This window comes from Dreissena polymorpha, chromosome 14 (assembly GCF_020536995.1).
Source record: "Dreissena polymorpha isolate Duluth1 chromosome 14, UMN_Dpol_1.0, whole genome shotgun sequence".
In the NCBI taxonomy this organism is placed as follows: Eukaryota; Metazoa; Mollusca; class Bivalvia; order Myida; family Dreissenidae; genus Dreissena; species Dreissena polymorpha.
Window position 1 is genome coordinate 52,335,871 of NC_068368.1, and position 14,826 is coordinate 52,350,696.

Consider the following 14,826-nt stretch of genomic DNA (forward strand, 5'->3'; position numbering starts at 1 on the left):
TAGTGGATACAAGTTTGAAAATCTGGTTTGCCTTTCACTATATCTTTACTTAATTAAATAGAAGATAATAAAATTCTTACTAAGATATTATCAAAACAAGGAAAAAAAATTGTCACAAAACCAGGTTTTCAATTTGAAAAAAAAATGTGCATTGTTACTCCCCTTGTGTAAAATTCAATCTATTTTTACTCGTGGCGACCTTGATTTCAATTTGAAAAAAGTCTGATAAAGGGAGACAACTCAAAATGTGCATTGTTACTCATTTCAAAATCAATCTATTTTAGTCATGGCGACCTTGACCTTGTAGATATTGACGTAATTCTTACGCGCGACACACCGGCCAATGATGGTGTACAAATGTGCCGAATGATTTTAAAATCTCACAATGAATGGCATAGTTATGGCCCGGACAAGCTCATTTATGGCCATTTTTTACCTCTGAACTCAAAGTATGACCTTGACATTGGAGATATTGACGTAATTCTTTTGCGCGACACACTGTCTAATGATGGTTAACAAATGTGCCAAATGATTTTAAAATCTCACAATGAACAAATTTATGACCCGGACAAGCTTGTTCCGCCCGCCCGCCGACATTCGCCAATCTAACAATTTTTTTCCTCTGAAAACCTGGTTAAAAACACAGGAAAGGTTTTACAATAACATGAAAATGTGGTTTATATGTTTAGTGTTTTTCCCAGAGGGGCAAAGGGGCATGGCGCATGACATTCAAAAAGGGCATTTACACATGCAGTTCAGGCAAAAAAGGGCAAACCATTCCATATTTACCGGGTTTTGCAAGAAACATTTAAGCGCATCAGAGGCAGTTGTCGAAAAAAATACATAAATATAAACAAGGCTTTAACAAGCACAATTAATGAAAATTGATGCATTTATCTTACACTAATCAATATTAATATATTTACCTTCCAATGTCTTCTATTTAAGATCCATGCTGTTTCAGTAAACTGTACAGCATGATAAACATAATTGAGCAATATGTGCATATGCATCTGGTTATGCACAGACCTACTAACATATACTGTGAAACCATTTATTTTCGACAGCACAAAATTTCGTCATTTTCATAAAAATGACAATTTCGTCAGCACTTAAATTCGCCGATTTCTGATTTTGAATTTAAAAAAAATGCGTCAGTCAATATCCGATATGTGTGTAATACATATTCGCGATCAATTGCAGTTGCGAAAAATCGTGGTACGAATGCGGGAACACACTTGAGAATCACTGCAGGAGGTGGGGCCTGTTTGTCACATGCCAATTAACTAGTCTTTTGTTATCAAGGGATAGTAATGGACCGTCTTAATGTATGCCATTCACACTTTCATTGTTATGATTAGCGGACAAGTGGGATCGAATAACCGTTAACGAGTGTTTGTAACAACGAAGCCAATTGCCAATAAGTCTTATTCTATTATTAGAATATTATCAGATTGTTAAGTGGTTTTTTTTCAAATAAAATGCTTTTTTATTCTGATATCAACATTAAAATTATAAACTCTATGTGTGTGTTTGTTCTTAAAAAAGTAAACTACCGGTATATAAATCAATAATGTCAATAATTTAAAAATTAATAAATGGATACATATAAAATAGTAATAAGTGTGGTTAAACGCAAACAATCAAACAACAAACAGTAATTAAAATATTCTTTATTAATTTGTGATAAATACGCATGTTGATCACACATCGTCATCTTTTCATTTGGTTTATTGTCTTTCATCGGCATTTGCTGCGTGGTGGCTAATATGCAACAACCCTGAAAAACACAATGTACCTAATGGGTAATAAAGTTATAAACAATTAGCGCTAATTCATTACCATTCTACATAAACGAAGTCAACGCATTCGATACAGCTTTACTGCACACGCGTTTAAATAAGTGTAACATGTCAGTTAAGTACCTTGTGTAATCTACATCCCGTTGTGTCAAAACCGGATTAATCTTGATTACGAAACAGCAGTGAATGTGTGCATGGATTATGTTGGAATTAAATGCCTCATGTCTACGGTAAAGTTTTAAAATATTCAACTTAGTGTTTGTTTTTGTTCAAACATAGAGCATGATTGTTCGTTAGGATCTTAAATTCGCCGATCGGTCGACTGACGAAATTTATGATAATTAATGCCTGACGATTAATAATGGTTCCACAGTAAATGAAACCACGTTTGTCTTTTCCCATTTTCTAACTATAATGGCGTCAGATGTTTTAACTTTGCGAGTAAACTGACCACTAATTTGCAAACACAATCGTTTCTGTGACATGCATCCAATGTGTAGAGTACTAGTAAATATGTTGTTGGTATCTAAAATGTTTTATGCATCATTGATTATGACAGGCATTTTATTTATAACTTCTAAATTGATGATCTACATTGTTACTTTGATCGTTATTTGCCATTTTTGCTGCAAGAGACAATTTATGTTGTGTAGTTTCCACCATCTAGTTAAAATGATGTACAGTACACTCCACGCGTTTTCCCCAATTTCCCTCCATACGCCGCGTGCAGTAACGCAGAGGGAGATTAAGAAAATTTCGCGATACGCAGCGTTTGCATGATTTTGGACGCCGCGTTGAACGATCAGCAAAATTGATAAGCCGACGCGGCGGCCCTCAGCGTTGGCAACGCAGGGAAACTCCGTGTTTTACGAGATAACGATCAATTTAACTTTGTTTGACTAACTGATTTTCAAATAAAATTACATTTATTACAAGTACATATATATATTTATTTATATATAATATACCATTAAAAAAGCAACAACCAAGATAGATCGATCTCGACGTGGTTGTAGAAGTAGTTGTATAGAAAACTCGTTGATTTACGACAAAACAAAACGTCGTCTTTAAAGTGATACTTACATATTAATATAATCACAGTTTGCAACATTGTTTTTATTTTGATAATTTAATCCAAAGTTTTCATGTAAGCAGGTGTTTTTTCTATACTGAACATGTATACAAATGACCAAGGACCCTAAAAGTCTCGCAAACCTGTGTGAATTGACAGTTTGACGTTATCAAAGGAAAGCTGCTTCCTGTCTGAAAGCATAACTTACTCAAGTAAACACATTCAACGAATGCATAAGGAATGGTTTGAATTGTCGGAACAAAGTCGATTCTCTGCTCACTAATGCATTTATTTTCTCTTTGTAGGTAGGTTATTCCAATGATTGCTAAAAGAAGGTGGTAACTATTGAGTTGATAGTTGCATTAAGTATTCACAGTTGTATTCTAATTGCGTCGATATTCAAAACAATGTTTACCAGAAATTATGGGCCAAATCGGCAGAGTGACATTCACACATGTTAATCCCTTTTGTCAAAACACCGCAGACAGCAGCCTACACAATAGGTCAGTAGACAAGCTTTGCTTGTTTTCATGACGTCAAACACTTGATCCAGTTCCGCCCAGATGTCTTCTTAAATCAGTTTACAGTACAATCACTGTTAAAATAATTACTCTACTAAAATACCGTAACGATAAAGATTCGGCGTGTTCGATTGAAAATTATTTTGGAAGAAATATCAACTTATTCGCGATATAATTTTGTTAAAAAATACCACAGAAACTTTTAACCGAAATCAACAGAATTAAGTGTTCTTTGCGCTACAAAGTTTGTATCCAAAAATCAATACACACACGCTTCGCAGGAGTATACCTTGACCTTGTACATTGCAGCATAATTTTCGCGCGCTTTTGTCGGGAAATATACATGATGACTGTATATTGGAAGCATTTGTAAACGTCGTGTTAACATTAAAAATCGTAGTGTGTTTCGGATTACTTATTATTATCCTCATTTGGAAATTTTACGGAACATTTATCCTTGTGTTATATGTGCTATGATTTAAATATTAATTTGTCAAAACGCTTGACATGTCGCATATTCATTCATATTGCAGACGTACCTGTGAATTAAAAAATCATAATTTTTATACGTATTAATTTTCTATACAAATTTCTTTATTTTTATACAGTATTTAAACAATTTTCAATAACAATGTTTTCATTTTTTGGCATGCCCAGTAACACACTGCTAACGCGGTGTTGCGCGGCGGTCGCTGATAAGAACGGAAATTGTCTGCATTTACCAACTAGGCTAAAGTAATACACGCCACGGGTATTAGCGAACTCGGCGGAACTCCGCGTATTACCTCGCTTTCAAACTCCCCGTAAACACTCGCTAGCAGGTAAAAAACGTGGAGTGAGCGCGTTTTTTGGGGAAAACGCGGTGAGTGTACTGTAAGCAACAGGTGCGCATAGCAAAGTAAAATCGTATACTATATCAGCCAAATTCGCGTTTTCCATTTTGTTGAATGACGGTACAGTATTTGTTTTAATTAATTATCTAAAAGACCATAATGATAAAGATACAACTTGTTTGCTTGTTTGTTCAATTAAATAACGCGTAGATATAAATGAATTGATATTACTGTATTATGCATGACATGCTAAATTTCCACCACGATTGCACTGGGTTTTTATCTTAAGTCTCATCAGTAACTGTCAATAAGGCCTTCGCAAAGGGCAGAGTGGCGCTTAAGAAAGGTAGCATGGCACAGCGCCACGCAACAAGGGCGTGGGAAAAACGCTATGTTTTAATATGACTTCAAATATGCAACACATTAAAATCAATATTTTCAAATTACTGCAACAAATTGCTCATGCAAAAGTGGCTGAAAAATAAGGGCCAATCACAACATTTTACTATGAGGTGATGAAAACTATACATACCAGCTCTGATTAATTGAAGATAAGGGGTCATGGTTTCTCCATAGTCATTTTTGACGACGCAGGAATAATTCCCAGAATGAGACACTTCAAACCTTTCTCCTATGAACAATGTCCCATTGCTTTCACTAAACTCGACTTGGTTGACTCTGTTTATCACCGGATTGCCATCAACCGTCCACCGATACCTGTGGAAAAAATCAATCATCTGTTAATTGTATTGTTTCAAATTTAACAAAAGCTATGTGACAGACATGACTAATACACCTGCAATGATTTGTCAGCTATCTCAGCAATTAAAGAATATGTGCATCACCGAGGATTAGTGTTTTACCATAGCCATTTGTAAGCCGCCTGTTTAGAATGTTTCCATACAAAAAGCGACTCCGCAGCCTTTTCAATCAACCTGACGTGCCTGTTTAGGGAATTTGGTAACCTAGATGTCAGCAAAAATAAAAAAAATTGTCTGACACTTTAAATGGAGTAGATATAATCCATTTCAGTGATTGTCTGGGTTACATGTACTTTCCTAATATTAGCAAATGTTCAGAAACAAGACAATAGAAGTGCTCGATCCATAGCAGGCTTTTAGTTCCTTGAGATCTGCAGAATATCTGCCATTTCTCATTGACATATTTTTTCTCCTCTTTTGTGGAATTTTCACAAATATTGTCTAAAGCAATGGCCTTGTCGATCTATAATAAGATATGGGTAAACAGAACAGTGGGAAACCAATTTATCATGGAATCAATTGTATTTTGTTTATTCTGTTTGTCAGCATTACTGGACACATGGCCTAACCCCCCACCCCCCCCCACCCCCCCCCCACAAAATCTCATCGGATCTGCATCGATCGTAAAAATGGCCCTGGCGATGATAAAAACCACGGAATTCCACTGAAAATTCTCATGCCTGAGAGTAATATTCGGAGAGGTTTCCCTGTCAGCTGATTTTTCGGGCAGCTTATGAAATTAGCTGACAGAATCTGTCGTAACCCCTCCGCCATTTTTTAATCAATTTACGCGAATAAAGGAAATGACTCCAGGACAACCTGATCTGCGGAAAAATCACACCCCTGATTAGTGTTTTATACAGGAAGGAAAAAGGGCGTGGTGCAAAATTTCAAAAAAGGGCATTTTAGCGCGCGACATCCATAAAAAGGGCACAAATATATCTGTATAGTGACTTAATAACAAGCTTTGTTACACACAAACATTGTATGTATAGTTTTGAGATTTATTGTTGAATAATTAAACCAACAAAATCCAGAATGTATATTTTATTATGTGTTTTTATATTTTCATGTAGTACCAAAAAACAAGATTAAACACCATAGGATATATATCTTATACAAACTATAGCTTTTCAAAGAAGTCTTAGAATACTGTTAAATGAGTTACCCTCTTAAACAATTATTTATATTTAAAACGTTACATACATTGCACAAACAAGTCCTTTATATGCATCTTAACTGGAGATTCACAAACACTAACACTTTGTTGAATAGTCAGAAAGTTCTGCGTAATGACATTGTTTTCATGACCACGTGTTGTATTGTGTACATTTTATTTCGCACAAAGTGTAACCAGGAACGGCGCCGTACTGTCTTTTGTTCATTGTCAATTAATTCAATACAAGTTAATTGGTCTCCGATATAAACTTGTTTTGCTTACAAAGCAATTTGCATCAATTTCTAATTTACGTTTCGTCGAAAGTGGAATGCCAAAATCGGACAGCGTACGTTGCGACATTCTAAACACGAATGATAAGTGGTACCAGTTCAATATTTTTGTAAAATTCATATCTGTGTTTGCCAATTAACATATTTTGACAAGTTACAAACGGGTCATAATGTTCTTAATTGAACCAATGGTGCAGGCCTACTACTGTTACAACAATTAACAACTTTTGGCCAAACAGGGTCCAAGACGGGGTATCAACTTCTTTGCCGACATTCACACGTTATTGTAATCAAAACATCGTGACAATAAACAAGCACGTGCTCCAATTAAGCGCGGTCTGCCTAACCGTGAACAGCAAACGTGTTAAGATTGTCGTCTGCTACAATTCATCAACACACATCTACTGTGAGCCTGCGCCAATTGTATTGGATAGGAGGCGGAGCGTTATTTTAATCGACAGCTTTAATATGTCACGGGTTGCAATTTTCGGCGTATGGCCAATTTTCAGGAAGTACAGTGGACGTCATGGGGTTTTGTAATCGGCGTATGGAAACAATTATCGGGCGTAATATACGGCCGTACGCCGCTTAGTGCAAGCCCTGTAAATTAATATTATTTTATTTGCATTAAATTGAAATCAAATCAATATTTTACAGATACAACTGGTGTTTTTTTTTTTATTTAATTACGCGTAAAAATAAATGTTTTGATATAACTGAATTATGCATGAAATGCACAATTTCCACGTGAATAACATCGAGGTTTTCATCAAGTGTCCTAAGTAACTGTGCACGATTGTATCCGGACCGATTAGTGTTACAAAGCCACTGAAATTATCGATTGATATTGACACATGGTTATTCACGCATGACGTATTCACAACCGCCCGAATCTTCTCTGATAATAGTTGGCTTAGAAGCTTGGTTAAGAGGCAATTAAGATGTTATCAATAAGGTTGCGCACGGCGGAAAACAGGGCGGCGGCCTTTGAAAAGGGCAGCGTGGCGCTGATTTGCTTTGAAAGGGGCAGCGAGGCGCTTCAAAAAAGCGGCGTGGCGCCGCGCCACGCTAAAACGGCCTGGATAAAACACTACCCCTGATTCTCGATTCCTTACTGTTTCACTAAGCAATTAAAGTACATATGATGGTTTTCTGTTCTCACAACTAACCATATCCAGGGCTTTTTTCCTGATTTTGTTAAGCGGCCCTGGCTTCCTCACTTTGTGAAAAATTAGTTGCAAACTTTTCAAAATTTTGAAAAACAAAACTAGTAAAAAAATTCCGTTTGTTAAAAACAAGAGCACCGCTCATCTATTTTCTTTTTAAAGGTGAAGGGACTCTCAATTTCAATCACAAAGGAGGAAGGGGTGGAGTGAAGAAGGGTGCATAGTGTGGGGATGTGGACATTTATTACATTATCTTCCAAAAATGCGAAAAAAACAGGCAAAAAAAAATTAATTAAATTTCGGGGGGGGGGGGGGGGGGGGGGGGGGGGGGGCTGGGGGGTGGGGGGGGGGGATTCTTGGGTGCGATGTTTGAGGGTGTGGGGTGTGGTGGTCATTTGTGAGATGATCTTGTCAAAGTATCAATCAAATCTAATCATAAATAAAGAAATTATGGCAATTTTTGCAAAAATTTATAATTTTTATAATTTATAATTGAGAGTCAAGGTCATTCAAAGGTCAAGGTAAAATTCAACTTGCCAGGTACAGTTACCTCATGATAGCATGAAAGTATTTGAAGTTTGAAAGCAATAGCCTTGATACTTTAGATGTAAAGTGGATCGAAACACAAAATTTAACCATATATTCAAAGTTACTAAGTCAAAAAAGGGCCATAATTCTGTAAAAATGACAACCAGAGTTATGCAACTTGTCCTTTTACTGTACAATTATGATAGTTTGCGAGTGTTCCAAGTATGAAAGCAATATCTATGATACTTTAGGGGTAAAGTGGACCAAAACACAAAACTTAACAAAATTTTCAATTATCTAAGTATAAAGGGCCCATAATTCCGTCCAAATGCCAGTCAGAGTTACATAACTTTGCCTGCACAGTCCCCTTATGATAGTTAATAAGTGTTGCAAGTATGAAAGCAATAGCTTTGATACTGTAGGAATAAAGTGGACCTAAACACAAAACTTAACCAAATTTTAAATTTTCTAAGTGTAAAAAGGGCACATAATTCTGTCAAAATGCATGCCAGAGTTATCTAACTTTGCCTGCCCAGTCCCCTCATGATAGTTAGTAAGTGTACCAAGTTTGAATGCAATAGCATTGATACTTTCTGAGAAAAGTGGACTTAAACGCAATACTTAACCGGTCGCCAACGCCAAGGTGATGACAATAGCTCATAATTTTTTTTCAAAAAATAGATGAGCTAATAAGTATAGTAAAAGCATGTTAATACTTGCATCATATTAAAATGTCTTTAATTATTACTTAAAATCCTATTTCATTGTGCAGGCACTTTTTTATCAACAAATAATCACTTTCATTGGGATCAACATTATTCTGACTGGTAAACTCTATCTCAAACCATAGGAAAGACTTACCACTGTCAATATCTTGTCTTGCTTGTGTAAAATATTAAAACAAATTGTAATTTTAGTTGCGAAATGGCTCTTTTTCACAGTTTTGAGCCCAAAAAATCCAATTAACATTTAAAAACTGCAGTTTTTGTCCAGTTTTGTGGTCATGTTACATTTGTGAAATGTCTTTGTCAAAATTGTGACCATTCTCTAAAAAGGGAAAAAAGCCCTGATATCATATCATTTTCTATCCCTGATGTCTGTTCGTCCTTACTTGAGTGTTGCAGAGCCCTTAGCTGTACATGTGATTGTCTTCTTGGTGCCAGACCGGATGTATGAGACAGGTTCTGGCCAATTATTTCCTTGGGGCACACTGATGGATGGGGGAGCACCACCTAAAACATTTGTGTAAATATATAAAATACATATACAAGTATACATGAAATACATTAGAAACTAAACTTGGGATTGTTTGTTCTTATCAACTGAATACCACATTCTTCAATTTGCAAATAAAACTTTTAAAGCTTTCTATTATAACCTTTATAACACTTAAATTGTACATATGAGAAAGATTTATCAACACAGTTTGCCCCAGCTTTCATTTTTATGTCTTGACATAATGTTTTTGCCCTGTCTGTTTGTTTGTTGGTTTGTTTGCACCAACGTTAACATTGGCCATAACATATGCCATATTGAAGATAGCAACTTGATATTTGGCATGCATGTGTATCTCATGGAGCTGCACATTTTGAGTGGTGAAAGGTCAAGGTTATCCTTTAAGGTCAAAGATATGGGGGGGGGGGCAGGGTTGGCATATTGACCGGTCAATTGAGTATTGATCGGGCCGGCGGTTAATACCCGGTTAAAACCGGTCAATACTGGTCATTATTGGTCAATACTGGTCGATTGAAAATTGTAGCATTTAAACATGACAAAGGAAGAATTTAAGCTATTCTATATTAAATCAATCATTAAACTGTAATTGATTAACCTTTTTTGAGTTATCTATTGTAAAAAAAAAGCTTTAAAGCTGGAAAAAATACTTCTTTATTATTTATGGAAACGGTCTCAAATACAAAAGAAGTAAGGAAATATCTTTATCTCAGTGTATAATCACATCTGTTACTGAAGCTAGGTTGGCGCTAAGGAAAAAAAATTAGTAGCCAAATTTCAGCACTACGATGACGACCCACATTATAACCTTATTTGCTCAATGAACGACATAATCATTATCACGAATCTATAGGTATCAATAATGACTGTATTAAATTATTAATGAAGTCGCATTTAAATACATTATTTGTTACTTTTTATTTTTCATTTATATTTATTTTCATGCACTGGCATAAACGGTATACAATGTTAGAACTTTCAGATATGCCCCGGTCTTTGATTGGGTGGGTCTTGCGTAACTCCTATTCGCCCCCCCCTTCTCCCAATAATTTTTGCCGTAGTCTGGTGCTTCTTGATTCTTGAAAAATACATTTACTGCAATGTATTCTTGAATGGACATATTTTTCCATAGTTGCAATATATAATTTATTTAAACGTACCGGTAAATGTGTAAGTCTTAAATACTGCATGTACTGAGCGGCAAGGCTATATTTAGTTACACATCTTCTGTTTTAAAAAAAGCATGCTTTGCATGCGTAGAACTTGGCATTGCAGACGACAGCAATAATTTCGCGCTCTTTCTTATCACACGGGTTCTACATGGCATACCAGTATTAATGCATAGTGAATAGTTATAATCACGTGGCTGTAGAAAAACGGTGTAAATCAGTTCTACAAATAGACATGATAAAATATACATGCACTGGATTTAATTTGTTACCATCAAATTATTAACGGGTTTTGTTTTTCACAACTTACTCGCCGTAAGTAAATTTACACTGCTCACCAATTGCAATTAACTTCTCATAATTAATGATTGTTTACAGTACGGTAAATAGGTGTGATGATGATGCCCGAAACCGCCTTTAATGTACTGCTTTATTTAACGGTTTTATATCACATATTAATGCTACAACTGTTATTCATTGTTAATAAACTTGCGATAAACGCTTACTCTGTGACCGACGTCAATCAAAAATAATAATCGCTATATAACTCCGCCTCCATAAACATTCTCGTAACCGATTGGACGTTACATATCACAGTTTGGCGACTGGAAAGTTACCCGAAAAATTTCCTGTGATGCATCTGTCTGCATACATGACTGTGTTATGTGGCTTGAATATACGATTAGGGCATCCGGTTATCTCTTATCAGTGGACTATCAATTACCACCTGGAGCTTTTATGGCGATTACATGTGGAAATCGGTACCGAGTTCTCTTTAAAAGTAGGGAATATTATATACTTATAGAGAAATATCAGGGTTTTTTGCAATCGCCATTTTCATTCACATTTTAAACTTTAATCGCCAGCTGAAAGATTCAATGGGCTTTGGCGATTTTGGCGATCGGAAACGCTAACATAGCTGAAGTTTTATTACTATTGTAGTTATCATAGTATTTCACTGATCTATTGATATATCTATTTGATAAGCTGATGGGCAAACAGAACTCTTGTGGTTTCTAGGGTCATAAATGATCTAGCCCCTAAGCCTTAATTGGTAATAAAATGCATGCACTGGTATGTCTCTGATAGTGACAATGAAGCAAATCTGCCCTTAGGCTATTTCATTTCACTCAAACAAAATGAGATAACTTGCTATTAATGTTATTAATTTAATAGTTACTTCTAACTTGTCTCCTTTCTATATTAAGAGGGTTTTCTTATTTTAAAGTTCAATTGGTCTTCAAATGAATAAGCAATCAAAGTTCATGATTTTTGCAACAAATAATGTTTACCAATTGTTGGTCTACTCTAGACTCTTCTTTTCAATTATTTCTTTCTTTTAATAATTATTTCTTATTAAGTTTTTTTTTATATCAATGGTAAAACAAAATATTTTTCACTATTTTGTTAAAGAAATCCAGGCGAGAATACATGACAAGTAAGGGTTGTGTCAAAGGTGCCATGTAAGGCCCTATTATCAGTTTTGGGTGCCCTAACCTGTATAGGTTTGAAGACCGTGAAAGACTGTGGTGACAGTGGGGCATGAGGAACAACTAATACACAGGTTCTTGTTGAATCAAGCACAGAATTTTCTGAGCATTCATAATTCGTTAGAATTGAAAAAAAAATCCAATCGACCAGCAAAATCCAATTGACCAACTTGACTCATATGCAAAATTTTGAGAGATTGGCTTACAAATTGCATGAACAGGTATAAAATAGTGGATTTTAATAGCTTATGACATTATTGGCAACATGTCTGTTTAATTTATATTATCAATATTGTTTAATTAAGCATGGAATATTAATCAAAATTGGGGGTAAAGTTCAATCGACCAGTATTGACCAGTAATGACCACTTTGGGAGTATTGACCGGGGCGGTTTTAACCGGTAAAAACCACCGGTTTAAACCGGGGGCGGTCAATTGGTGCCAACCCTGCCTGGGGGGGGGGGTACAAAGTGTTTCACAAACACATCTTGTTTAATAATGAAAACATACAGTTCAACTCCTGGCCATTTTGGGCAAAATGCAATTTTGGGATTGGGTATTTTTAACGTAAAAAGTCAATACAAATATTTAAAATTAATAAAATCATAAGAACTAAATCATATTATTTACCAGGGGCCTCGATCTGCATTTTTTTGGGTCGAAATTCAGCGCTATGCCCACTGTCAAAAAGTATACTTTCCCCCCATTTCAGATGAAAATTCCCCCTTGGATCAAAAAAATATTCTTAGTGCTGTGTAACCTTTTCTCAAACTTGCTTTAACTGGTACCGGTTTCTGATATAATAACAACTCGCAGGGCTTTTCATCAGGAAATTGGGAAGCAGCCCCGGGCCTTTCAAATTGGGAATTTCATGCGCAATAACTGCTCATTTAGGGAAGACCGTGTTTTTGAAAGATTTTTAAACAGGGTCTTTTTCATTGTGCATAAGTATTAAAAGACAGATTGTCATGCATTATTAATCATATTAGAGCTCATTGCTTTCAATTAGGGAGATGCCCAATATGTCTAAGTAAAAAAAAAAAATAATTTATTTTTACAATTTGGGAAATTCCTCTATCAATTTTGGGAAAAATGACCTTATTTTCAATTGGGAAGAGGCCCAATTTCGGCCTCTGTTATATAATAGTAAAAAGCCCTGACACGTGGTTTAAAATACAGCATAAACAAAAATAGGCCAGTGATTATTCAGGAACCAAAGCTTATATTTTTTGTCATATCGCAAAATAAAAAATATCGAAAGAAAATTACGAAAAACAATTTCTAAATAATGCAATAAAATTGACATTTTATTGACGCAGAAAACGCTTAGTCAGATTCAAAGTACCGGAAATAAAATCGACGACGAGACAGAACTTAGCAAAACAAATGAAATTCAACAATGTGTCGATACCTCGACGTTGTTACCACTTCCAAAATGCAATGATAAAGACGAGACACTGTCTTGTACTGAAATTGACAGCCAAACAATTATCGATTCTATGATGTCATTACCCCACCCAACATGAAATGAATTGAAATGTATTTAAGTTTTAAACTGTATTGACAGTTAGAAGATGATAAAAACCAATAAATGATGTAAAAGGTATATATTTTGTATTCATATATTAATTGGTGGCAAATCCCCCTTTTTAAACTAATGATGCTACCCTTCCACACCTGAGGGTACAGGTAATGTTCCCCCAGACCAGGCAGAGACCCCTGGCGGGGATAATAAATGCCTTTACAACACGGAGAATATTGTGCACACGAATAATGCCGATGTTATCCAAATCAAGGTGTAGTCTAAAACCCAGACGAGACCAGATCGGACTACACTTGGTTAAAAAGCGAAATGTCATTAGCTTTTTTTTCCGAATTGGGATTTTTTAGCAAATTTTAGGAAAAAAAGTATACTTTTTGCACTTGGAAATATAACCAAATTTCAGCTATTAGATTGGGCCAAAAAAAACTGTAAAAGTAATTTACACTCAGGGCCCTCACTCTATCAAATCTGATCGCAGTCCCCCACCTGAAAAGTATATTTTTTTCCCCTTTTGGGGAGAAAAATTCCCCCTGAATTTTTTTTATTTTTTTTAAAGAAAGATGTGTCTCATGATTATTATATCTCAATTCTATTTCAATTTAATCTTGTCAAACTTACTAAACAGGGTTGGCACGAAAAACCCGCCCCCAGGAAAACCCCTGTTTTCCCACCCTGGACAATACTCTGAAAGTGGGCAATACTATTTTTTCTTCATTAAACATGCAGTTGTAATTGTTTTTTATCATCCTTACTTCTCTGCTAGCCTCTATTGTAAAGAAAAAAGAGTAAGCAAATGCTGTAGAATTGTTGGCAATAATATTGAAATAGAAGTAACATATTGTCACTGTATGATATATAAAATTTTACTGCAGACTTCAAAGTGACTGTTGTTTTATTAATTACAATATCTAGTCACAGTTTCTTAGATCATGATTTTAACCTAACAATATGAAAATCAAAGTACTGGCAGTACTGGTGTGACGATGCTTTTGAAGAGGATGGATATAAAACATCAATTTAAGTTTATCTATATCACCACAATTGTGTATATTGATACTAACATTTTGGTACGATAAAAAATTTGGGTACGAAAATTTTGGGTACGAAAAAAAATTTGGTACGAAAAAAATTTGGGTACGAAACATTTTTGGTACGAAAAATTTTTTAGGGGTACGGGGAAGTAGTACCCGTGGGTAACTTGACCCATTGAGCGAAACTGGGAGGCGGGTCACATTCATGTTCATTAAGTATGGCAATAC

The 14,826-nt window shown here is 35.4% G+C and overlaps 1 protein-coding gene across 2 annotated transcripts in view; it reads right to left on the minus strand.

Moving 5' to 3' along the window:
* The window catches only part of LOC127857002 (uncharacterized), a 76,462-nt gene that overhangs the window by 48,428 nt on the left and 13,208 nt on the right, over positions 1 to 14,826 (minus strand). For both annotated transcript variants that reach the window (XM_052393255.1, XM_052393256.1), the window contains exons 3-4: positions 9,244 to 9,364; positions 4,761 to 4,945 (exon numbers count right to left, since the gene is read on the minus strand). In XM_052393255.1, coding sequence (XP_052249215.1) covers positions 4,761 to 4,945; positions 9,244 to 9,364 — 306 coding nt within the window. The remainder of the gene's footprint in view (positions 1 to 4,760; positions 4,946 to 9,243; positions 9,365 to 14,826) is intronic.